The sequence below is a fragment of the Ziziphus jujuba genome, chromosome 2 (assembly GCF_031755915.1).
Source record: "Ziziphus jujuba cultivar Dongzao chromosome 2, ASM3175591v1".
NCBI lineage: Eukaryota > Viridiplantae > Streptophyta > Magnoliopsida > Rosales > Rhamnaceae > Ziziphus > Ziziphus jujuba.
This window is the reverse complement of record NC_083380.1, coordinates 32554077-32581166: the sequence shown is the minus strand read 5'-3', so window position 1 is coordinate 32581166 and position 27090 is coordinate 32554077. Positions and strand designations below refer to the sequence as shown.

The 27090-nt window shown below is 32.4% G+C and overlaps 3 protein-coding genes across 7 annotated transcripts in view; 2 read left to right on the top strand and 1 right to left on the bottom strand.

Annotated features, from left to right (window-relative positions):
* LOC107419553 (rRNA-processing protein fcf2) overlaps positions 1-27090 on the top strand; it is a 76798-nt gene that overhangs the window by 15388 nt on the left and 34320 nt on the right. The gene's annotated exons all lie outside the window — the stretch shown is intronic.
* Positions 1113-4290, top strand: LOC112491557 (uncharacterized). The gene is made up of 2 exons (XM_048473353.2): positions 1113-2660; positions 4151-4290. Exon 1 carries the CDS (start codon positions 1792-1794, stop codon positions 2641-2643), a length of 852 nt encoding a protein of 283 aa, XP_048329310.2. The 5' UTR covers positions 1113-1791; the 3' UTR covers positions 2644-2660; positions 4151-4290.
* Positions 3993-25828, bottom strand: LOC132799127 (mavicyanin-like). 4 transcript variants are annotated; one of them, XM_016028294.4, is made up of 2 exons: positions 25322-25828; positions 3993-4647 (listed from the first exon to the last, which is right to left on the bottom strand). In XM_016028294.4, exons 1-2 carry the CDS (start codon positions 25500-25502, stop codon positions 4235-4237), a joined length of 594 nt encoding a protein of 197 aa, XP_015883780.4. In that variant the 5' UTR covers positions 25503-25828; the 3' UTR covers positions 3993-4234. The 4 variants fall into 4 exon arrangements, 3 of the variants coding, with proteins under 3 accessions (XP_015883780.4, XP_015883781.3, XP_048329312.2); XM_016028295.4 differs by lacking the exon at positions 25322-25828 and adding an exon at positions 5488-5877; XR_003055820.3 differs by lacking the exon at positions 25322-25828 and adding an exon at positions 4873-5006 and having other exon boundaries at positions 4509-4647.

Sequence of the window (27090 nt, the reverse complement as noted above, 5' to 3'; positions counted from 1 at the left end):
AAAGTAATCTAGTTTCAGTTTTTTTTTTTTTTAAGTTGTTTAAATTTTTTCTTTTAGTTTGATTTTTATTTTATATTTTATAAATTATAAAAAAAAATTGATAATTTATCAAAGTTAAAATAATTAAACTAATAAAAAAAATAATTTATATTCTTTAATGGTTTGATGAAGTTGATATGCCTCCTAAATTGTGAATTATTAAATTAATATTTTTGAATAATAAGTGGTTGACAGGAGTAATCCTTTGCTCATATGATTGCTTAGCAATATGGCAATTAAAGACTCTTCTCTACATATTTATTTGATTCACTCAAACCTTCTATCATATTTTTTTCTATAGGATTTATTTATTTTTATCTATTTGTTAACGTTAGTGACAAGTGTTAATTAATATGGGAATACTGCTTTTTGTGGAAAGAAATTAAAGAAAATTATGAAATCTAAACTATATCTCATGTAATATAACCTTTTCTATGTAAATTGTACAAAATTTTAGTAGTCGATGAAATTGATTCTATATACCAATTTTTTTTTTTTTTTTTTGGTTTGGTAATTGTATTTCTATATTGCAACTTGCTTGCATATTTGCCTAGCTTTCCACATGCATTTGTACTATATTTTACACATCATCTTTATCGAAATAAGCATTATTCTCATATAGATAACAATTAAAAAATTAAAATTAAAATTAAAAGAAAAAAAGAAAAAGAAAACAAACCACATATTGTATGTAACATAATGATGTATAATTACATATTTCTTAAAAGTAAATATTACCTCGAGAGATAAACAAATAATGAATTTTAATAAAAATATTCATAATGAATAGTGATAAATGTACTTTATTTTGTTCTATGTTTATTAAAGGGGTTCAAAATTGAGAGGTATTATTGAAACAGAGTCAGAGTCTTCTGAGGTTAACAGGCCAGGCCAGGCCACTAATGGAGATTAGGTTTTGGTTTTTAACTAATCCCACTTTTACCTTAATAAAAAAATACCAACAAATCTGAAGCAATGGACGGCCAGTATTTGATCAATGTTGGATATATTGCATATTACCAAAAATGTTGGATATATTGCAGTAAGTAGTATTTTTTGGGTTTGTATTTAAGCCCTTCCTTCAATGTGGTCCTTCCTTGGCCTGTAGCGTAAGTTCTTTGGAGTTAAAAGCCATTTTAAGAGTCTTTTCTCTTTCAAGTTTTCTAAAGCTCCTCAGTCCCATTCTTGGATTGGAAGATCATGTAAAATCTCCCTGCAAATTTGGCTTCCAATCTTTTTCACTTTTTTTTTTTTTTTTTTTTGAGTCTAAAAAATTCATCCTTTTTCTGTGTTTGTTTTCTCCTTTCACTCTCAACAAATACAGTTTCCAAAACTAGTTTCACTTCCAAATTTATTGTACTTTTCATCTCTGCTGTAGATTTTGATGTACTAGCAGAGATTCTTTTAGGTATTCAAATTAGCATACTTTTTTAATGCTAATTTAACATTAAATTACTTTGTAAAAATAGCAGGATTTATAATCTGCTCTGTTTTTTAGATTTTCTCGGAGTCCCTGTTTGTTAATGCCAGTTTTAAGTGCTATTATGGGTCTCTTTTTCTTTCTCAAATTCTCAATTTAAAAAGTTCCATATTAATCAACCAAATCTGTTAGTTCAAGTCCTAAACTTTCTTCTTCATATCTCGACTTTTTTTCTCGGTGTCTATTTCTTTCTCCAAACGGTAAAAAACTCACAAAACCATGGTGGATTTTTTGAAACAAACAGATTGCAGACGGCAATCTGGGCAGTAAAGATGTTGCTGGTGATGGTTGGGATGGTTTCAACTGTGACATTGTTGAAGGTCGCTGTAATTCCATGCGTCGTGAATCCCACTCTTTCCACTGTTCCTCACCTCTGGATCTCATGTGGAAGCTGTTTATTTCCTCTGTATATCTATATATTCCTCAACTTCATCATCATCACCATGGCTGCTTCTTCTTTCCAACACCCAAGCCAGAAGAATCTCTTTTCTTCTTCATCTTCTTCGTCTTCCAAGGTTAAGAAACAGCTAATCCAGTCAGAGCAAAGCAAGGTTCAAAACGATCAAATCAATTGGAACAGCTTCCATATTTCACAAGAAGAAGAAGAAGAAGATCAAGAAAAACACTCTGTTTCAGTTTCTACAGAGGAACCCACTTCGATTACTCCATCTGATCCTATTGATATTTCGACTTTCGCCGACGACCTATTACCGGAAACGGACACTGCAGAAAACCTAATGATAGATTCCGGCGAGATTACGACCGAGAAGCCCGAGGAGGAGGATGAATTCGATGACAAGCTCGAAGCAACTTGGAATGCCGTTACTGAAAAAGAGAGCAAGCCAAAGGGTCGGCAGCTGAAGAAGAGCGACAGGTGGGATGTGCCTCCCCGGGTGGTCGGAATCAAACCGGAGGTGGAAAATCCGGCGGCTCGGGCTAGCGGGGAGCTGAAGAAATCGGAGACCTTCACCGACAGGGTGACGATGATAAGGGACAAGTCGATGAGCCAAGAAGAGCTGTATGAGAGAGCAGAGGCGTTCATCAAAAAGTTAAAACAGGATATGAGGTTGCAGAGGCAAGAAGCCAATCAGCGTTTCATGGAAATGGTCAATCGAGATCTTTGAAGAAATGGTCAATCGAGGTATTTGAAAATTAATCTTTTAGCCTTTTTTATTTTTATTTTTACTTTTTTTTTTTTTTTTAAATGGGTTTAATATTGATATGGTTTTACTTTGGCTCTATATTTTAGGAAGTGAAAATGAGATAGATTTGTCTATCTGTCTGACTGTGTTCTTCTACTCTCTATTGTGAATGGTATTTTGAAGCTATATTTTCATGAGTTTATGGTGCATTTGATGGTTTTGTAATGGTATTAGCATTTTTTGATAATTGTAATTAGCATTTGCAATATGAATAATTATAACATATATATACATACCTATGGAGAGAGAGAGGATGTTGGAGATAAAAGAGATAGAAATGATCGATGAGTGTGTGGTTGCTGTGATTTTAATATGCAAGTACAGCTCCCCATGTTGTCTTTGTATAATTAATTTTCACTCTCTGTTATGTTGGTTTGCATCTCATATGTTAGATATGTATATATATATATATATATATATATTTTTTGCTGGATATATATATATATATATTTTGATGGAAGATGTCTTTTGATAAATAAAGTATATTTGATGTCAGAAAATGATATTGCAACTGCTGTGTATATGCTAAGGTCCATATTAACTATCAATCAAAAGTGGTTTGGGAAATTTTATTATACATGCAAATTTCAAAATCATGGATTTTGGAGGTCTTTAAAACTATATATATATTTAGCAAAAACAGAAAATTAAGTTGATTATTTATTGAAGTTTGGCAGCATTGTCTAACCTTAAAAGATTCTCCTACGAATTAGGAAAACAAAATGAAGAAACTATCGCATGTAGGCTATATGCTAATTTTGGAGTTTATTTGTATATTGATTGAATCATATTATTAATGATAACATATCTTAACTATATTTATGTTTGTGCTTAATTACTTTCTAACAGGTTAAGTTAAAAAAAATTAGAAAAAGAAAACCCAAAATTAAAGACTAAAAGTTTGTTAAAATTTGATAACTTTTCTCTTGAACATAAAAAATATCAACTAGTATTGATTGATATCGCTTCGTTTTTTGATGAGTTACCGGAGTTAGCCAAATGTGAGATTAGAAAGAGTTGACTTTTTCTGATAGGTTTAAAAATCTATTAAAACGTTGAAAAATGTCAACTAAATTAACCTAGCATGGCAACATATAACAACCTCAAATCCAAGTCAAACTTACCATTTTATATGACTAAAAGACCAAAAACTTGAACGTGTACGAAAGAAACATAATCTGGATGTTTAATTTCAATATTCTTCAGAATTCAGGTAAAACTTTCAATTATAATATGAATTTGACTCAAATCTGTATTTTAGTACCAAAACATGATAAATAAATTCTGCATTCTTTAATTCATAATGGTATTGTCCATCGATCTGTATCTTAAATTTATGAAAATCCCTTATATCTACACCATACTTGTCTGTACATCTTGTTTAGTTGGCAATTTCTTGTACATTACCTGACCATACTCATATATACAGAGAAACGGAGAGAGCCATATGGTCTATTTCAAACGAAAAAAGCTTAATTGCGCTTGATCAAAAAGTGAGGAAAAAGGGTATGCATTAGAAGGAAACCGTTGGACAACATAAGACCAGCATCACCAGGACTATGATCACCAGGACATACCCGAGGTACAAGCTTTTCCCCACCTCTCCAGCTCCATAACGAGGATGTGCACTGGTCGCATCGCTTGGTGGGGAAGTGGCAGGGGAAGAGGAGAGGCTTATAGTAGTAGGAGTCGTAATGCCATTGATGTTGTCGTAAGAGAGCTGAGGTTGTACTTCGATCTGGAGTCTGAGGCCCCTTTTACAGTGATCTCCTCTGCTGCATATGAAGTACATGGGTCCTGGTTGAGTCAGTTTGATCACCGTCTTTCCGCTGTTGTACGTACGGATCGGCTGCGCGGCGTTACAGTTAAGGTAATCCAAGTGCTGCACTTCCAATACATCGTTGGCCGACTGGTTGTACAAGAACACTGCCAGAATACAACAAACAATCTTTTATATTATTATTAGTATTATTATTATTATATTTGTAAATTTCAATGAACCAAAACCAATTCGAGCAGTTAATAACCAATTTGATTCTTTCTTTCCAAGCAAATTCGTAATGCTAGCTGCAACAAAAGTTTGATTAACCCAAAAAAAAAAAAGGTGCCAAAACATGGTGGACTTAATATTCAGGGTTAAAATCTGATTACCAGAAATTTTGGGGGTAAAAATGAAATTCTGCAAAATTCTGGATTACAGGGTCTATTTGAAATTTCCAAAAAGTACAGGAGCAGAAATGACATGCAGACTGCGTGGGTCATCTTCACCCTCCGGATGGCACGAGCGGACAGCAACTGGGGAAAGTACTGTTTCATGGGCACGTGGGAGCTCGTGCGATGCTCCGCTGTTCTCCGGCAAACATGATGTTTCTCGTCTCGTCGAGTATTTTCCTGCTATCCATAAATTTTAATACAAAAAAATTCTCTTTTGTGAATTGCTGCCGACTGTCAAACTCTCTCCTGGAGTTTGCTGAAGTTCTCTGTGAAATCTTAAACTCTCTCTTGGAGTTTTATTCAATACTCCTCTCTAGAATGAATGAGATTGAGATGGATATAAATATGGGAGAACTAGACCCTTTTTATAACCTTACAAGATTGGCTATATGTTCTGGTTTTTCAATCAATTCTGACATCCAATATTAACTATTAATTTTTATGCTGATGATGATGCAGTAACTATTGTCAACAATGATAAACTAGGCAGTGCAGACTTCACAGAAAATGAATTGCAAGAAATGGAGAGCCAAAAAGCAGTGTCAATAGTACCTAAAAAGTCGCCGAAGGTGAAAGGGTTCGCTACGTGAAGATTGGATATGAGGTTCCAGCCGGTCTCTTTACCAACCATGTAAGTCGAGGCAGAAACGCACGGAAACAGCACCGATGTAATTATTATCACCAGGATCGCTTTCACTTTCCATTTCGATCTAAATTCCACCATTTTCCTAAATCCAAAAAATTCCTTCACAATTTTCAGAATCGTCAAAAAAAGTTTTTTTTTTGTGTTTTTTTTTTTTTTTTAGATAGGAAAAAGCATTTGTATTACTTGCTCCTTCCTTCTATGACTCTGGTTCCTATCTATTTCTATTGTATAGAATGGTTCAATTGCTCTTTTTGGTTTTTTGTCTTTTTCTTCCTCTCATGTTTTAATAGAATTGAATAATATTTTCCTTGCTCTTCCCAACCATCATAAGCATAACAAGTTGATGTCCCTCTTTTTATTTTTTGTAATAAGAAAGAAGATAATGGATGTGGCGAGTGTTAGTATGAAAGGAAAAAGATGGGTTAGTGTCTAACTAGATGCCTCGTTCCCGCTATATTTGTCATGGGAAAGTCAGAAAGCCATTTTTGTTACTCCACGTGCCCCATCTCTGAATTATTCAAATAATATTAATAAAAATATTCAGAATCAAATTACTTAACTATTAAAAAATAAATTATCATAGAAAATTTATAAAAAAATAAAATAAAATAAGGGTGTAAAGTATTTCAGATTAATTTTATAACAAAAATCCTTTATAATTTAACATGTTATCCAATCAAAATGGATAATTTTATGTTTAAGTGGACATAAAAAGGTGGCAACGTGTATGTTTATTCTTTCTTTCTTCTGTTAGCAAAAAAAAACGTTTATTCTTTCTTCTAAAAACATTTCCAATAAGGAAAGGTTATTTTATTATTGACATTTTTAAATTTTAACATTGGTAATATCCTTTCTAATGATAAATATTAATATCAAATTTAAAATATTTTATCTAATTTATTTGAATATCTAACCATCTCCTATCATTTTTTTTTTCATTTGATAAATTTTAAATATAATGAACGGTAGAAAAGTATTTAGAATGTTTAAGACAAAATAAATTGGTTTCTCTAATAAGATGTTTTTCTACTAATAAATTTATTGAATTTGTATTTACGTTTTTCCATTGTGCAGGCTTTTCATCAAACCCACCCTAAAGTGGTCCAAATACCGACCTTCTTTCTTGATGGTTTAATAATTTTTTGGACTTGTGATTTTGCCCATCCATGGCATCAGATAAATGTGAATTTTTAAAATTAAATTTTAGCGTAAGGAAGTCCATCTAACCAGCTTATGCAGGTGTAAAATTGTCCACAAATTTTTCAATCTGTTATTATATAATAAAAGATTGAAAAAGCATCACGGCACAGCATTAACCACTAAAGTCCTGATACACGGAAGAAAGGTAATGCATCGGCAAGCTAGCAGAGAAGGTGAAGCGGTAGTGGTAGGAATTATACATTATATGGCATACTTTCTAACATTGTTTTAAAAAGTGAAAAAAGATACTATCTAGGCATATTTAATCATGATGTTTTTAGATAACATTTCGTATTTTAAAAAGTGAAAAAAATTGCTATCTAAGCATATCTAATTATGATGTTTTTAGATAACATCTCATATGCTAACAAAATTTATAAAAAAGCAGTTAACGCTGACCGTTTAATGTTTGTCTAGGTACTAAAAAACACTAACTTTCTTTTTCCATGAAAAAAATAATAAGCTATAATTTATTTATTTATTTTACCTAAATTTTGGTATTGCAATATTCTTTCACTACTACATATATATATATATATATATATATATATATATATATATATATTTCTCAATAATATATAAAATAAAACGCTTGTGTTAGATCTTCCTTGTTTAATATCAGTATAAAAAGAAAATGCAAAGGAAATAATCAAAGGATTTGAAGTATGTGAGGAAGGAAAGCAAGACATGGAAATTGACAATTTTCCTTCCATAAAATGCGATCATAACAAGATGATGAGGAAAAAAAAAATAATCATAGATTGTTTTATATCAATTATTATAACTATCATTTTCAAAATAGATAATTTATAATAAAAATCCATAATATTAACAAATAGATATAAAATTAAATAAATAAATAAAAGTGAGAATTTACCTGGAAATAGTCACGACCTATTCCATTCTTTAATTTACCCACAGCTGACTCCTTTTCTCTTCTCAGATTTCCAACTTTCTCTCTGTTTTCTCTTCTCTCACTCATCTTCTCAATCCGCATTGTTTCTCTTATTTTTTTTAATTTTTAATTTTTATTTTGATTGTTGATTCCTTTGAATTCAACAGAAACAAATTTCAAAGCCTCTTTTATAGAGATCGATTTGGATTTTTATGGGGAAAAAAATGAAGCATTTTTTTACAGCAAGAACTAAAAAATAATAATAAAAAAATCAAAAATAAAAAAAATACATAGATTTTTAACGAAGGTTTCTGAAAAATCATTGCAAAAAAAAAAAAAAAAAAAGCCACGCTTTTCTATGTATAGGTTTTTAACAATTTTTTTTTTAAAAAGCATTACTAAAAATGTTTATAATAATCGGCTTTTTTTGGTGATATTTTTCAAAAAACCATCACTTAAAAAAATTTTTTTTTCTTAGTATGTTCCTTCTTTTGTCTTTTTTTTTTTACTTTCCCCCTTTTTTTTCTAAGGTGATTCTCTGGCGTGATTCCGAGGCAGTATTTAGAAACCAATTCGTAATGTTCATCATCAACTACATCTACATCTTCATCTGGATCTTCTTCATTATCTTCTTCTTTCTTATGCAGCTCAAATGGATTTTGTTATGATTCACAACTTCTGGTGGAGTTTTTGGTAAAAGGTAAAGTATTGAAAGAAACTGATTCTCAATAATCAGTTTTATAGAATTTGATTTTCTAAAAATGAGTTTTTTTGAAATTTTTTTTATAGTATTTAGTTAATTACAGAAAAAAAAATAGAACTTATAAATAATTAAATAAATTTATATATTAAAATTAAAAGATAAAATTGTATTTAAAAAAATAAATAAAATCAGTTTTTCAAAAAATTTTAAAATAATACATCTTTAGTAGAATAAGCTTTCCCTTTCAGTTTTCTATATTATGAGATTTATTTTTTATTAAAATCTACAAATTTCTTCTCTTAAAAATTATTTAAACAAAAATAAATTTCACTTCCTTATAATTTTAGATTTTTACTGATTTTATCACTACTCAAACGAAAAATTTTTCAGTGCACAATATGTACCATGTCAACAATACACACTGAATTTTTAATAATAGAATACTTTATTAGAACATAAAAAATTAACAAGAATTAATACATGATCTACTTCATTAAGGTTAAATAGAAAAGAAAATAAAATGAAAGAGAAAGCTTAATAAAGGAAAAAAGGGAAAAGAAAATATAAAATCTCTTGACGAAATGGAATGTAAATTAACAGCGTTAAAGATATTATATTAAAATTATTTTTATTTTTTAAATAAAATAGATGTTATATATGTATAAAATTTTTTTATCCAAATATCAAAAATTCAATGTGTATTGTTGACGTGATACACAGTGTGCACTGAAGAATTCCTCCTGCCCAAACACCCGATGGGCAAAAAAGGAAAAAGATAGCTTTTTTCTGTGCGCGGTTTGAATTTTGGCACTACCCCTTTCCATATATAATTGATAATAATTTTTTTATCCCATTTATTTTTTGCTCTTTTGAGATTTGTCCAGGTTCAATGAATCTCATAGATTCGCCCTTTCCATCTTTAATTGATAATAGTTTTTTTATTCCATTTAGTTTTTTCTCTTTTGAGCTTCGTCAAGGTTCAATGAATCTCATAGACTCGCTTTGTTCTTTATCTCTATCTTCTCGAATTCATAAAAGTGATTATTTTATTTATTTTTATTTTATTGCGGTTTTTGTATACACATCAATACACGTGCAAATCACGTTGGGCCAAACCAAGTTTTTCTAATAAGTGGTGTGCTTTGACTGGCGGGCAAAAGTTAGCACTGTTTCACGACACTTATAAGATTTTATGCGCCAGTCTCCACAACAACAACAGGTTTCTTCGGTGTATCGGTATATTGGTGGTACTAACTCATTTTGTATCATTTTCAATGTATTGTTGATACGTAATAAAAAAAAATTTCTATTATTATTTTTCATCATCATTTAAAATATTAAATATTAAAATATTAAATATGGATAGAGAAAATATAAAATATAAAAAATAATAATAGGGTTTTTTTTACTATATGTCAACAATACATTAAAAATGGCATCAAATGAGCTGGTATCACCGATGCACTGAAGATTTTCTCGTCCAACAGTATTTTTTTTTTTTTTTTGGTTACCCCTAATATATTACCATTTGGAACCACTTCAAATAACACCATATTACCATCAGCAGGGTGCCGTTCCTCATCATATGCTATTAGATGATGATCACACAACGACACCTACCACACGTTGGGGAACATTTTGCCTATGTTAACATTTTTTTCTTTTTTTTTATCAAAAGAATACTTTAATATATAAAATATTCATTAGTATATAAATTGAATATATAAATTAAATAGTCCATCATGTTCCTAATAAACTAGAACTCAATGTTTATAGATTCATCTATAATAACCTAATTTAAAACTAAAAACTCTTGTTTTGTCACTATCTCTTCAACCTTTTTTTTTTTTTTTTGGTTTTAACCCTACTACTGAATTTAATTTCGGCTACTATATATAAGGATTTGTTTAAAAAAATATAAACGAAAATAATTAACTTTTAAAGTTAAAATGATTAAATAAAATTATATAATTTAAAAGGAAATGAGTAATGCTAGAGATACAAATGATTTGTATCAAAACACTCCATTTGCCTTTTAAGAATTATGAAACCTCCTTAAGTAAAAATTACACTTATGAGTATGAGAGTCTACTTTCTAAAATACTGTTAGACACCCTAATCAAACAAAAAATAAAAAACAATTATTATTAACAATAAAATGTTTTTAAATGAAAAATAAATAAACCCATTATTATTAATTGTGTTGGCTAAAATCATTATATCACATGGATAATAAAGTCTTTCAACTTTTATGCCAATAAATAGTATTCCGCATTCTCAATTCCTATAACAATATTCACATCCATAGTCTTGTTCTTTTTCTTCAATTATTTTTTTATAATGTTTTGTTTTTCTGTTCACTGCTAAGATTTTATAGGATTTATTATACATCATTTTTAAAATTAAAAAATAAAATAAAATCGAAGTGTATAAATATATATATATATATATATATATATATATATATCAAACATGATCTACTATCAAGACAGGCACAGCAATCCAGTAGCTACAGATCATGACAATATTTGAGTTAATATTACCACAAAATATTTGAGTAAATATTATTAACAAAACCATATTAAAATTGAAAACAAGAAGGTATATATTGGCAAACATAAGAGGAAATAAAATGAAAGAAATCAATTTTATCATAAAACAGGTGCATCCATATGATATCAAACGCGTAATTATATGTAAAACAATTTTACTGTCCAATTATATATAAAATATAATTTTAGAAGAAATTTTTACTTCCATTTCCAGCATATACAGGACCCCTGCAAGCTGTAAACCATTTATCAATTTGATTGATTTGGGTTGAAGCCTGCCCTGCAAAGAAAAAACAATGGGTTGGCTTTTGAGTGCGACTTCCAAGCTCCAAGATTTGAGTTTTTCAGTTTATTTCTTTCTTCTTCTAATAAGTACCCAATTATTACATTTCATTAATGCACCCAGTCTTTAGCATATAGTTTTCCATATTTCTGTGTCTTTGCTTCCTTTTTCTTTTTTATTTGCAGTTTTTGCAATTCTCTTTGTATTTTATTTATTTCTTTGCCTTATCATGGCAATAATCATAATGCTATTGAAATTAGTGTTTCATGATTTAATATGGTTACTTCAAATTGGAAAAAAAAAAAAAAATCAATTAAGCACGCTTGATTAAACTTTTCTTTTTAATTAAGAGTTATATAACACGATCTTAGCACATGCTTTACTTTTTTAAAAAAACCAAATTTGAATATATCCACTTTATGTTGAATTTAAATTGATTGTTACAGGGTCTTTGTGAAGATTTTTCAGAAAATATGGGGAGTGATGTATATATAATTGAAAATTCAGGGACTGAAAATATAACTGTAAGCCTAACTGAGTCCAGAGTGGCAGCCCACCATGGCAATGGGCTTTCACTATCATAACCGTATATTCCCACCAACCCCCTCCCAACGAGAAAATCTTGGGTGCATGGTGCCAGCTCAGCTGATAATTGTTGACATGTGTTAAAAAATAATATTATAATGCTTCAATATTTATATCCTCTCGCACCATTTTAATATTTCAATATTTACATTCTCTTTCTTCATTTTCAATGTTTTAAATGATGATTTGACTTATGATGTGATGATTTTTTAACACATATCAACAAATCATTGGAAGTGGTATCATTTTACTTGGTACGCATCCAAAATTTTCTCCCTCTCCAGTAGAAAATCTTGTATGCATTCGTGGTACCAAGATATGAAAAAAGCCCAAATAAGAATACCAACAATAAAAGGCAAAGCCGAATAGAAACTATCTAGAACAGCCTACGTGCACAATTACTTAATTACTTACCTGTAACTCTTATCCATATCTTCCCAGGCAACTTCCAGGATGCTTCCTTTTATACATTTTATTATTTTATCAATTAATATTTGAATCCTAGGACTGTAATATAAATGTACTTTCTTAAAGAATGAACAGTAGATAGAGACATTTATTCCTACATTGGGGCGCAAAATACCCCTTTTCTATTTTTAAAGTTTCATTCCATAACTGCCCTCATAATGCATTCCCGGTTATGTTTCTTCCTGATTGGTGGACTGATGAACTTGTCTAATCTTTTGCCCATATTAGAATATGGGTTACTAATATGATCCTTAAATTCTATCCACAAAATTGCTCTCTCTGGAACATCGTATTCACTACTTCAAAGGACTAGTGCGATAGTGGTAAGAAGATTTTTGCTGACCTGCTTGTATTTTATCATAATTGAAGTTAAATGAATCACATGTTTATAATATCTTGATTTTTCTTCATGCAGCGTAGTGGGACCAAGCTTTTTGCAGTTGGAACTGCTTCCTCACTGGTTAGTTTTCATATAACTTTTCTGATTGGTATTTCGAAATACTGTTCCATTATTATCGGCAGAGTGTTTTGCTTGTCATTTCTTTTTCTTTACGTGTCCACTTTTTGTTATGTGGAGCAAGTACAGAAAAATAAAAGGGACAAGAAAATTTACAGCCTTTTCTTTCTTCTACCTGATTTTTACCAAGTCTGACCAATGGAATCTCTTTAAATTTAGCGCAAAGTGCAAACATCAAGACACATTTGTTCCTAAAATTTGCAATATCACAGTTGTCTTGGGGCTTTGTGACTATACATTTTTGGGAAACTATTGTTTGTTTTGATATTCATATGATGGATTGGATTACATGGTAACATTTCCTACCTTAACTTCTTTTCTAAATGAAAGTTTGGAACATATATTTTAGTTACAGGTCTGATCCCTTTGGCATTTTTCTTTGCTCATTTTTAACCAAGATGGACAAGGCGCTTACTAATGGTGGACATCTTGAAGTTTCTGACAGGTACCAATTCTTGGTTGGAATTATTGAACAACGGATAGTGGAACCCTTACTACACCAAGACAAGCTTATGGTAAGTGCAATATGCTTTGCTGTTAGGACGGGCAACACATTCTTGGGTTCATTATTGTAAGCAATTTTTTTCCCCCCCTTTCTTCTGAACCTTTTTTCATTCTAAAGAATTTTGTTTTTCTCCTTGGTGATGCACATCTTATAACTATGTCTTACAACTTTGTATGCAGGTGGGTGGACTATGCACGTTGGATAGGAATCCAGTGGGAGAATGGATGCATTTCTTAATTTGATTCTTTTTATCTTATAAAAGTGAAGTTGGTCTGCCCCACTATAAGATGTTGCATGAGTAGGTAGATTGATGTATCGGGGATTCAAGGGAGGTTTGGGTGCTGCTAGGACATATAGACTTTTTCTTTTCTCCGACTATTTATACTGCTAATTACTCAACTCAGCTGTCTTATTTTTGTTATTTTTTTTTTTCCCTTTTTGATTTTGTTTATGTTGTTGATTCGCATTTTTCTTTTCCCTTATGAATTTTCCTCCTACGCTTTCGGGATGTTATAAGGATTGTGCTACAGAAATGTCAAACTGTTGAAACATTTTTTGTAATTTGGAATGATGTTTTGTACTTTAACGGAAGAAACTTTACATCCCTGTTGAACCCCTGTATGGATTTATTATTATTATTTTTTTTCTATGTCGTTGAGTTTTTCAAACTTTGTCTTAGAATAGATAAAAGTAATACTTGGCCTTTTAGGCTCCTACTAAATGATTTTTTTTTTTTTTTTTTGAAGTTTAATATAATTATCAGGGATTCAGGATGGCACTTTTGAGCTATATTTCTCGTAATTGGGCTTTCACAAGGAGTGACCTATCTTTCAATGCCAACTCAAAACTAAAACAAATGTGCTAGAGTCTGATACAGATCCCGGCCCAACGTAAACTTGCAATAAGCTTACTGGATCAAATATTGGGGTGTTGACCTTAATTTCTTTGTTTCTTAGCGTTGACGTTAATTTCTAATTCTAAAATTAAATGACGAATATTCCTTTATTCTAAATGTCATATTCTTTCTTAACATTCACATGTGTTTTCTAACACGCACTTTTGCTATATGGAATAAATTTGGGTATTAAAAAAAAAATAAAAAAAAAAAGAGAGAAGAAAATCTTAAAATTAAAGACTAAACACTAAATCTAACTTAATATAGCAACCAAACATAACAATAACTATTTTTTTTTTTTTAACTCCCATTAATAATTATTCCTCTGTATAGCAAAGGTGTTAGGATATTATTTCATCTTTCATGCATGCCCTGTATACGACCTTGGTAGTGTTCATGCCAGCCTCATGTAAAACACTGCAATAATAATCTCTTTCTTCACCCTGAAAACACACACAAAGGTGATTATAATTATTGAGATTATTGCATATAATATAACAAAATTCTTTTAGATTATATTTTGTTTTATTATTATTATTTTTTTATATTTGTCGACACTGCGTGAAAATCCTGGTTCTGCCCTTGATTCTTGTTAAAGCTTGATAACACATGTGGAAATGCATGGTGCTTAAACATATTTCTGGTTTTTTTCCTCTTTTTTTTTTTTTTTTTTTTTTTTTAAATTATAATATTCTAAACTTGTTGTAAATTAAAACCAAGTTCTGTAAGAGAATGTGAAAAGGGGCTATTATGCATATATCATGAGGCCTAGCGAGCCAAGTGCATTTATTGGCAAAATGTGGGTAACTTTTCTTCTTTCAGAGGTGGGAGTTACCACTCAGTCTCACGCCTTAAGATAGGCCTTAGGCCTAGCCACGCCTTCCTTCCTAGGACAGATAAGCTGTAACGTATATAATTAATTTTCATAGCAAGAACCTGCTTGAAACAATTAATTGGAGAGAGACACAGCGGAGAAGAAGAAGAAGCAGAACGGAGTTACAGAAGTAGTTGAAAGATTAGGGAACCTCAAGTAGCTTACTTGAACATCCTAATGCAACTTTTTAAGCTAACAATAACACTTTATTATTTTACATCCGATAAAATGTTGGTCTACAACTACAACCCCATTTCAGAAGAAAGAATTGCATGTCATGGTTTTTATCATTTTACTTCACATGGAAAACACGCAAAGATATATGCGAGAAGAAAAATCTGTATAAATATGTTGTATGAACTATATACTTCACGTGTCTTATAATTTTATATGCTTCTTTTCATAATTTTATATACTTTTACTCCTGTGTGCAGAGTAGAAAAAAACTATAACGTGCTTTCCTCCAGCATGCAGAGGGAATAGATGAAACATAACCATAATACGGAGTTTTTTCATTAACAATTTGAACAACTAATGTGTTTAATAATATTAGTTTACTTGTACAAATTTTACAGAATAAATAGGTCGTTGCTAAATTCTTCCATAACTGCCCTGATAATGCATTCCAGGTATGTTTCTTCCTGATGACTGGTGGACTGATGAGCTTGTCTAATCTTTTGCCAATTTTTCCTAAGATATACATGGGATCGAATATGATCCTTATCACATGTTATAGTATCTGGAATTTTTGTTCATGCAGTGTAATGGGACCAAGCTTTTTGCAGTTGGAACTGCTTCATCACTGGTCAGTTTTCTTAAAACTTTTCTGATTGGTATTTCTAAATGCCGTTCCATTTTTATCAGTGTTCTGCATGTCCTTTCTTTTTCCCTATGTGTCCTCTTTTTGTTATGTAGAGCAAGTATAGGGAAAATAAAAAGGATAAGAAAATTTACAACTTTTCTTTCTTCTACCTGATTCTTGCCAAGTCTCACCAATGGAATCTCCTTAACTTTAGCTTCCTAAAATTTGCAACATCACAATTTCCTTGAGGCTTTGTTACTAGGCCTTTTTGCCAAACTGTTGCTTGTTTTGATATTCATATGATGGATTGGATTACATGGTGTTAGAGAATAAAAAAACTGTTGGAAAAATTATATAAATATATATATGTAAATACATGTGGAAAAATTGATACAAAAATAAAAAATTACACAAAAAATTGATGAGCTTGTAAATACATGTGGAAAAATTGATACAAAAAATTGGTACCTGAAAAAAACTCACAAAACCATGGTAGATTTACTTCAGACAAACAGATTGCAGACGGCAATCTGGGCAGTAAAGATGTTGCCGGTGATGGTTGGGATGGTTTCAACTGTGACATTGTTGAAGGTCGCTGTAATTCCATGCGTAGTAAATCCCACTCTTTCCACTGTTCCTCACCTCTGGATCTCATTTGGAAGCTGTTTATCTCCTCTGTATATCTATATATTCCTCAACTTCATCATCATCACCATTGCTGCTTCTTCTTTACAACACCCAAACCAGAAGAATCTCTTTTCTTCTTCATCTTCCAAGGTTAAGAAACAGCTAATCCAGTCAGAGCACAGCAAGGTTCAAAACGATCAAATCAATTGGAACAACTTGCATATTTCACAACAAGAAGAAGAAGTTCAAGAAAAACATGTTAAAGTTTGGGCCCAGGCCCACATGTGTAAAGGATTTGCATTTTGGATCTTCTTCGGTTGGTTGAGTTTTGATAAAATAATATTTATTTTAATAAATACATAAAATAATATTTTGAAAATAGTAGAAGAGAGTTTTACGAGGAAACAACTTTTTTGGTGAGAGTTTAAAGCTTAAACGTACTTAAAAACATTCTTTTGAAAAATTATAGAGAACATAGCAACGGTGGTAAATTGAAGGTATATAAAAGTTTACAAGAAAGGTTTTAGGGATGTTGTGTTCAAAATCTTGCAATCATTGTATTCTGAAAGACGTTCATCAGAAAACTGTTATACTGGATGAAAACATCGTAAAAATACTGTAATACCATACAGACCTCGATCAATTTTAAAAAAACAAATCAATTACACACATCTATAGATTTTAATATATATTAATTATTTTTATGTAATTTTATTTAATTTTTTATCAGTTTTCCACATGTATTTTCATATATATATATATATATATATATATATTAACAAAACACTCTATTTCAGTTTCTACAGAGGAGCCCATTTCGATTACTCCATCTGATCTTATTGATATTTCGACTTTCGTCGACGACCTATTACCAGAAACGGACACTGGAGAAAACCCAATGATAGATTCCGGCGAGATGCTGACCAAGAAGCCCGAGGAGGACGAATTCGATGACACGCTCAAAGCAACTTGGAAAACCGTTATTGAAAAAGAGAACAAGCTAAAGGGTTGGCAGTTGAAGAAGAGCGACACGTGGGATGTGCCTCCCTGGGTGGTCGGAATCAAATCGGAGGTGGAAAATCCGGCTGCTTGGGCTCGCGGGGAGCTGAAGAAGTCGGAGACTGTTAGTGTAATGACACTTTTGTTGGTGTCTTAGTTCCTTTTTGATATTTAGTTACTTTATATTCAGCTTTTTCGTAAAACACTGTTGTATTAGGTAACCAAAGTATGACTTGTCTTTTGGTAGTATGATTACTGCAATAGTAGGTGAAAAGTAGGTGATTTACTGTTGTAAGCTTATGTTTATATATTTTTGTCCAGAAATGAATGAAGCAAGTTTTTCACACCAGAAAAAGCTTCCTTTCTTTCCTTTCATTTTGCTGTGTTTTTTGTCCCAAAATCCAACAAATGGTATCAGAGATCTAATGATCTTAGTGGGGCTGTGAGTGAAATAGCAAAAAATACAGAAACCTTCCTTCTACCTTTCCTTCATTTTTTTAACTGGCTTCAACTCATTTTTCTGCTCCATAACCTCCTATATTTTCTGGAGAAAATTATGCCATGTGGTCTATAAAAATGAAAGCTTACCTTCAAGCTTTTGACTTGTGGGAAGTTGTAGAGATCAATAGAAATCCTCCCCCTTTGACGGCAAATCCCACTATTGCACAAATAAAGCAACATAGTGAGGAGGTTGCAAAAACATTTAACGCTTTATCTGCTTTACATGCTGGTGTTTCAGATGTGATGTTCACCAAAATTATGGCTTGCACTACAGCCAAAGAGGTCTGGAACAAGCTGAAAGAAAAGTTCCAGGGAAGTGCAAGAACAAGACAAATGCAGGTATTGAACTTAAGGAGAGAGTTCGAAACTTTAAGAATGAAGGATTCTGAATTGGTAAAAGACTTCATTGACAGATTAATGAAGGTAGTAAACCAAATTAGAATTCTTGGAGAGGAGCTGAGTGACAGAAGAGTTGTGGAGAAAGTGCTGGTCAGCTTACCAGAGAAGTTCGAATCAAAGATTTCATCCTTGTAGGAGTCAAGAGACTTGAATTAGATTTCTTTGTCAGAGCTTGTTAACGCTTTACAAACAACTGAACAAAAAAGATCTATAAGACAAGAAGAGGCTTCAGAAAGTGCTTTTCTAGCACTACAAAAAGGCGAGTCTCCAGCAAACAATAACCAAAGGAAGCAGCAAGGTGGAGGAAGTAATGACAAAGGACGAGATGGTGTTGGTACAAACAGAAAGGGTGAAAGAAAGAAGTTTGTGATGTGCTCTCATTGCAAAAAGGACAACCATTCTGAAAAATATTGCTGGTTTAGGCCTAATGTTCAATGTAGAGTGTGAAAACAACTTGGACATGTTGAAAAAGTTGGCAAAAACAAAGGAGAGCCAATACAACAAGCACACCAAGTACAAGTTGCTGATGAAGCATGGCAAAGTGAGGAAAGGCTGTTTTTTGCTAAATGTTATGCAGAAAATGGTAGCAAAGAAGCTTGGTTGGTGGATAGTGGTTGTACTCAACACATAACACATGATGCTGATCTCTTTAAGTGCTTAGATAGAAGCTTTGTTTCCCAAGTCCAAATTGAAAATGGAGACTTTATTCAAGTTCAAGGCAAAGGAGATGTGGCTGTGAAAACTTCAACAAGTACTAAACTCATTTCAAATGTGTTATATGTACCTGAAATTAATCAAAGTTTGTTGAGTGTGGGACAAATGCTTGAAAATGAATATTTTCTGAATTTTCAAGATAAGTCTTGCACAATATATGATCAACATGGAAGCGAAATTCTAAATGTTGGAATGAAAAATAAAAGCTTTGAATTAGAATGGAATAAGAAAAGAATGAAGTTCAAACCTTAGAAGAGAATTTTATCCAAGAACATGATGAAATTAAGGAGGAGGCTAATTCAAATGATGAAAATGTCATTGGAATCCGAGGTACAAGATCCTTGTCCGATGTATATGACAGAGGCATCCGAAGTATAAGACCCCTGTCCGATATATATGAGACATGCATTCGAGATACAAGACCTTCACTGATGCATCCGAGATACAAGACCCTTCACTGATGCATCCGAGATACAAGAACTTTGTCTGATGTCCGAGGTAAAAGATCCTTGATCGATGTCCAAGGTATAAGACCTTTGTCCGATATCTGAGGTAAAAGATCCCTGACCGATGTCCGAGGTACAAGACCTCTATCCAATGTCCGAGGTACAAGACCTCTGTCCGATGTCCGAGGCAGAAGACCTTTGTCCGATATCTGAGGTAAAAGATCCATGACCAATGTCCGAGGTATAAGACCTTTGTCCGATGTCCGAGGTAGAAGACCGTTGACCGATGTCCGAGGTAAAAGATCCGTGACCGATATCCGAGGTACAAGACCCCTGGCCGATGTTTGACGTAAAAGATCCCTGACCGATGTCCGAGGTAGAAGATCGTTGACCGATGTCCGAGGTAAAAGATCCTTGACCGATGTCCATGGTAAAAGACCCCTGACCGATGTCGGAGGTAGAAGACCATTGACCGGTGTCCGAGGTAAAAGACCCGTGACTGATGTCCGAGGTACAAGACCCCTGGCCGATGTCTGAGGTATAAGATCCTTAACAGATGTATATGAGAGACGCCATCTAGCATTGTGTGATCCAATTACTTTCTATGATGCAAATTAGTTTGAGACACAAAGAGAAGCCATGGAAACTAAAATCAGCACTATAAACAAAAACAAGACTTGGGAATTGGTGAAAAAACCTCAAGGCAAAAAGGAAATTGAAGTGAAGTGGGTCTTTAGGACCAAGCTCAATGTAGATGGTACTATAAACAAGCATAAAACAAGATTGGTAGAAGAGAATTATGTGCAGCAATCAGGTATTGATTGTGGAGATACGTTTGCACCAGTTGCAAGGCATGAGACAATCAAATTTCTACTAGCTCTTGCTGCTAAAGAAGGTTGGAAAGTTTACCAGTTAGATGTGAAATTTGCATTTCTAAATGGTTATTTGCAAAAAGAAGTGTATGTTGAACAACCTGAAAGCTTTGTTATTCAAGGAAAGGAAGACAAAGTTTATAAGCTGAAAGAAATGGTAGATTGAAGCTGGTTCATTGCAAGTCTGAGGTCCAGCTTGCTGATATTTTGACAAAAGCCTTGCCAAGAAAAATGTTTGAAACATTAAGAAATGATCTTAGTGTTTCCAGCAAAAGTGTCAAGGAGGAGTGTTAGTGTAATAACACTTTTGTTGGTGTCTTAGTTCCTTTTTGATGTTTAGTTACTTTATATTCAGCTTTTTGGTAAAACACTGTTGTATTAGGTAACCAAAATATGACTTGTCTTTTGGTGGTATGATTATTGCAATAGTAGGTGAAAAGTAGGTGATTTACTGTTGTAAGCTTATGTTTATATATTTTTGTCCAGAAATGAATGAAGCAAGTTTTTCGCACCAGAAAAAGCTTCTTTTCTTTCCTTTCGTTTTGCTGTGTTTTTTGTCCAAAAATCCAACAGAGACCTTCACCAACAGGGTGACAATGATAAGGGACAAGTCAATGAGCCAAGAAGAGCTGTATCAGAGAGCAGAGGAGTTCATCCAAAAGTTAAAATAGGATGTGAGGTTGCAGAGGCAAGAATCCAATCAGCGTTTCATGGAAATGGTCAATCGAGGTCCTTGAAGAAATGGTCAGTCGAGGTATTTGAAAATTAATCTTTTAGCCTTTTTTATTTTTATTTTTACTTTTTTTTTATATGGGTTTAATATTGATATGTTTTACTTTGGCTTTATATATAGGAAGTAAAAATGAGATAGATTTGTCTATCTGATTGTGTTCTTCTACTCTCTATTGTGAATGGTATTTTGAAGCTATATTTTCATATGAGTTTTTGGTGCATTTGATGGTTTTGTAATGGTATTAGCATTTTTTGATAATTGTAATTAGCATTTGCAATATGAATAATTATAACATATATATACATACCTATGGAGAGAGAGAGAGGATGTTGGAGATAAAAGAGAGAGAAATGATCGATGAGTGTGTGGTTACTGTGATTTTAATATGCAAGTACAGCTCCCCAATGTTGTCTTTGTATAATTAATTTTCACTCTGTTCTGTTGGTTTGTATCTCATATTTTATATATATATATATATATATTTTGATGGAAGATGTCTTTTGATAAATAAAGTATATTTGATGTCAGAAAATGATATTGCAACTGCTGTATATATGCTAAGGTCCATCTTAACTATCAATCAAAAGTGGTTTGGGAAATTTTATTATACATGCAAATTTCAAAATCATGGATTTTGGGGAGGTCTTTAAAACTATATATATATATATATATATATATTTAGCAAAAACAGAAAATTAAGTTGATTATTTATTGAAGTTTGCCAGCATTGTCTAACCTTAAAAGATTCTCCTACGAATTAGGAAAACAAAATGAAGAAACTATCGCATGTGTGCTATATGCTAATTTTGGAGTTTATTTGTATATTGATTGAATCATATTATTAATGATAACATATCTTAACTACATTTATGTTTGTGCTTAATTACTTTCTAACAGGTTAATTTTAAAAAAATTATAAAAAGAAAACCCAAAATTAAAGACTAAAAGTTTGTTAAAATTTGATAACTTTTCTCTTGAACATAAAAAATATCAACTAGTATTGATTGATATCGCTTCGTTTTTTGATAAGAGTTACCAGAGTTAGCCAAATGTGAGATCAGTAGGGAGGTGAGTATGGTCAACACTCTTAAGCACTCGGATGGTAGGTGGAATGAGGAGAGACTACAAAGGTTATTCGACAGAGACACCATAAGAAACATTCGCAAAATTCCATGCTCAATCGGATGTATTGAGGACAAGCTTATATGGAGTGGCAACTCTTCTGGTGGTTTCTCAGTGAAGTCTGCTTATATTATGGAGTTCTGGAATGAAGAACAAACTACTCCTTGGTGGAAGCATGTTTGGACAGCAAATATACATGAAAAAATCAAGTTCTTCTTATGGAAGCTGGCAAACAAGGGACTCCCTACAACTTCAAATCTCTTGGAACGAAATTTTGTTATTGAGAGAAGCAACTGTATTCATGGTTGCGGTTGCGTTGAGTCGGATAACCACCTCTTTTTCCACTGCCAGACAGCACGAGCCATCTGGTTTGCCACTTCCTGGAGCATCAAATGGGACTCCTTTGAAGATAAATCCTTAATGGAGAAACTGACATTGCTATCTGATCCTAAAGGAATTCTTCCAGTACATAGAAACGACAAGGAAGATTTTTTCATATATGCAACTCTCGTGCTGGAGCAAATTTGGTGGATTAGGAACAAAGCTATTTTTGATAATGCAACCTTTTCCTTGGAATGCACAATGAATCGGCTGAGAATCAGGTTCGAAGAGACAAGGAACATAGCGCTTAAGAAATCAGTGGAAGTCTCTGCTTTGAGACTCAAAGATTCTGCCTGGAGGAACCCACCTCCACATTGTATCAGAATAAACACAGACGCGGCAGTTAAGAGTGGTGCAAGTATGATTGGCATTTTAGCAAGGAACAAGCAGAAGGAAATACTTGTAATCAAAGCAGTCACATGCTGCTCGGACACTCCGGAAGTAGCTGAAGCTTTTGACGTGTTACAGGGGATGAAATTAGCAAAAGAAAAAGGATGGAACTATGTCTGTTGTGAATCAGATGCCAGAAACATAGTTAATAGTATCAACTACCCGGACAACTTCAAAAGTCACTGGGCAGCCGAAGGAGTTGTATCAGAAATTGTTCAGCTGAAAAGAGAATTTCAGGAAGCTCACGTAGTCTGGATCCCTAGGGAAAAAAACTTCCTTGCTCATTTTGTTAGCAGCTGGGCAGTTAAAAATGATATGTATGGTGTTTTACACTTAAATTCTCTTCCCAGCTCTTTCTTCTTTTATGTTAGCCAGGAGAGTGGCACTTAGCCTTCTCCTCTGCAGATGTTTTTCCGTGGCTTTGTTGGTTATAAAACTGTTTCTTTCAGCCAAAAAAAAAAAAAAGAGATTAGAAAGAGTTGACTTTTTCTGATTGGTTTAAAATCTATTAAAACATTGAAAAATGTCAACTAAGTTAACCTAGTCTAGCAACATATAACAACCTCAAATCCAAGTCAAACTTACCATTTCATATGACTAAAAGACCAAAAACTTGAACGTGTACGAATGAAACATAATCTGGATGTTTGATTTCAATATTCTTCAGAGTTAAGGTAAACTTTGAATGATAATATGAATTTGACTCAAATCTGTATTTTGGTACCAAAACATGATAAATAAATTCTGCATTCTTTAATTCATAATGGATTGTCCGTCGATCTATATCTTAAATTTATGAAAATCCTTTATATCTACATCATACTTGTCTATAAATCTCGTTTAGTTGACAATTTATTATACATTACCTGAACATACTCATATATACAGAGAAACGGAGAGAGCCATATGGTCTATTTCAAACGAAAAATGCTTAATTGCGCTTGATCAAAAAGTGAGGAAAAAGGGTATGCATTAGAAGGAAACTATTGGACAACATAAAACCAGCATCACCAGGACTATGATCACCAGGACATACCCGACGTGCAAGCTTTTCCCCACCTCTCCAGCTCCATAACGAGGATGTGCACTGGTCGCATCGCTTGGTGGGGAAGTGGTAGGGGAAGACGAAGGGCTTATAGTAGTAGGAGTAGTAATGCCATTGATGCTGTCGTAGGAGAGCTGAGATTTTACTTGGATGTGGAGTCTGAGGCCCCTTTTACAGTGATCTCCTCTGCTGCATATGAAGTACATGGGTCCCGGTTGAGTCAGTTTGACCACCGTCTTTCCGCTGTTGTACGTACGGATCGGGTGCGAGGCGTTACAGTTAAGGTAATCCAAGTGCTGCACTTCCAATACATCGTTGGCCGACTGGTTGTACAAGAACACTGCCAGAATACAACAAACAGTCCTTTTATTATTATTATTATTATATTTGTAACCAATTCGAGCAGTTAATAACCAATTTGATTCTTTTTTTCCAAGCAAACTGGTTATGCTAGCTGGAACAAAAGTTTGATATTAAAAAAAAAAAAAAAAAAGAAAAGAACAAAAAAAAAAAAAAGAAGCTGAATTGACATTTTGTTTTACAATGGCTTGATTTAAGAAAAAAGAAAAAAAAAAAAAAAAAAAAAAAGCTGATTTTGGCAAAAAGGAGTCGACCGAAGAGTCGAGAACGGCCGAAAGTGGTGGACTTAATCTTCAGGGTTAAAATCTGATTACAAAACATTTTGGGGTAAAAATGAAATTTCCCAAAATTCTGGATTAAGGGTCTATTTGAAATTTCCAAAAAGTACAGGAGAAATGACGTGGCAGATTGCGTGGGTCATCTTCAATCTGTCATGGGCACGTGGGAGCTGGTGCGATGCTCCGCTGTTCTCCCTCAAACCTGATGTTTCTCGTCTCGTCGAGTATTTTCACCTGGTATAGACTTTAATACGAACAAAAAATTCTCTCTCTTGTGAATTGCTGCCGACTGTCAAACTCTCTTCTGGAGTTTTCCGAAGTTCTCTGTGAAATTTTAAACTCTCTCTTGGAGTTTTATTCAATATTCCTTTCTAGAATGAATGAGATTGAGATGGATATAAATATGGGAGAGCTAGACCCTTTTTATAAGCTTACAAGATTGGCTAGATGTTCTGGTTTTTCAATCAATTCTGACATTCAACATCAACTATTTTTATGCTGATGATGATGCAGTAACTATTGTCAAAAAATGATAAACTAGGCAGTGCAGACTTCACAGAAAATGAATTGCAAGAAATGGAGAGCGAATAGTACCTAAGAAGTCGCCGGCGGTGAAAGGGTTCGCTGCAGCCCAGTCGTGGAGATTGGATATGAGGTTCCAGCCGGTCTCTTTACCAACCATGTAAGTCGAGGCAGAAACGCACGGAAACAGCACCGATGTAATTATTATCACCACGATCGCTTTCACTTTCCATTTCGATCTAAATTCCACCATTTTCCTAAATTCAAAAAATTCCTTCACAATTTTCAGAATCGTCAAAAAGAGTTTTTTTTTTTTTTTTCTCTTTTTTTTATTGTTTTCTTTTTTTTTTTTATTTGTTTTTTAGATAGGAAAAGCCATTTGCATCACTTGCTCCTTCCTTCTATGACTCTGGTTCCTATCTATGACACTGGTTGCAATCTATGACTATTGTATAGAATGGTATAATTGCTCCTTTTTGTTTTTTTCCTTATTTTTCCTTTCATTTTTTAATATAATAATCTAAGCGTCATAAGGGTGACTTATTTTTGGCAATAAGAAAGAAGATAATGGATCCGGCAGTGTTAGTATGAAAGGAAAAGATGGAGTAGTGTTTAGGTAGACGCCTCTTTCCATCGATATTTGTCATGGAAAAGTCAGAAAGCCATTTTTGTTATCCACGTGCCCATCTCTGAATTATTCAAATAATATTAATAAAAATATTCAGAATCAAATTACTTAACTATTAAAAAATAAATTATCACAGAAAATTTATAAAAAAATAAAATAAAATAAGGGTGTAAAGTATTTCAGATTAATTTTAGAACAAAAATCCTTTATAATTCAACATGTTATCCAATCAAAGTGGATAATTTTATGTTTAAGTGGACATAAAAAGGTGGCAACGTTTATTCTTTCTTTCTTTCTTTCTTCTGTTATTAAAAAAAAAAAAAAGAAATTTTTTTATTATTAATGTTCTTTGAGTGGCCTTCAAAATTTCCGATTTCGAGTACTTAGGAAATCTAGACTACATGTACCATTCACTATGGTATTTATGTGTGTCTACAAAGTGGATGAAGTTAACTAGTTTTATTTTATTTTATAAATGTTTGTGTGTGTATATATATATATATATATTAAAGAACTTTCTTAAATCTGTCATATATATATATATTTTTTAAAGAACTTTCTTATATTTTAGACACATTATATTGCTCCAAATTTGATAAATGACCCGCTATTTTTGTTAAATTGTTTTTATTTGGTCAAAATTTAAATCAAAATTAAAATTAGATTAAAATATCAAAATTAAAAATTTGCACTTTCAATTAAAAAAATAAAAATAAATGTCCACATTAAAATCAAATCGAAAATAAATATCCTATTACCAAAAAAAAAAAAAAATCCAAAATAAATATCCACATAAAAAAGTTTTTTAGACTATAATATCCACATAAAAATTGGAGGGCCTTTGTTTTTTTGCAACATTGGAAGCACGAAAATAGAACTTAACCTTGATATATATTTTTTTTCTTTTTCTCCACTTAATCCGTAGTCTATACAATAAGCAAGAAGTGGTAATTTTAATCTAGACCTTAAACGAAAAGTCGTATGGAATTTTGATCCATTTTACTGTATTGCGTTTGGCTTTGGTTTTCATGTATGTTTTATATTTACCCCTCTATTCCATTTCGTAGTTGCTCGATTTTTGACTGGGTTTTGATTTTATAACACGTTCCTTAGCTAAAACCAAAAAAAGTTGCTCGATTTGAACCTACAGTGGCAGCCATCACACAAGACAGCACGGAAATTAAAAAAAAAAAAAAAAAAGAGCATTTTTTTT

Coding starts and splice junctions, on each gene's coding strand:
- LOC132799127 (XM_016028294.4), bottom strand. CDS start 25,502: ATGGTGGAATTTAGATCGAAATGGAAAGTGAAAGCGATCGTGGTGATA. Junction 4,648..25,321: donor CACCGCCGGCGACTTCTTAG/GTACTATTCGCT, acceptor GTATTCTGGCAG/TGTTCTTGTACAACCAGTCG.
- LOC112491557 (XM_048473353.2), top strand. CDS start 1,792: ATGTTGCTGGTGATGGTTGGGATGGTTTCAACTGTGACATTGTTGAAG.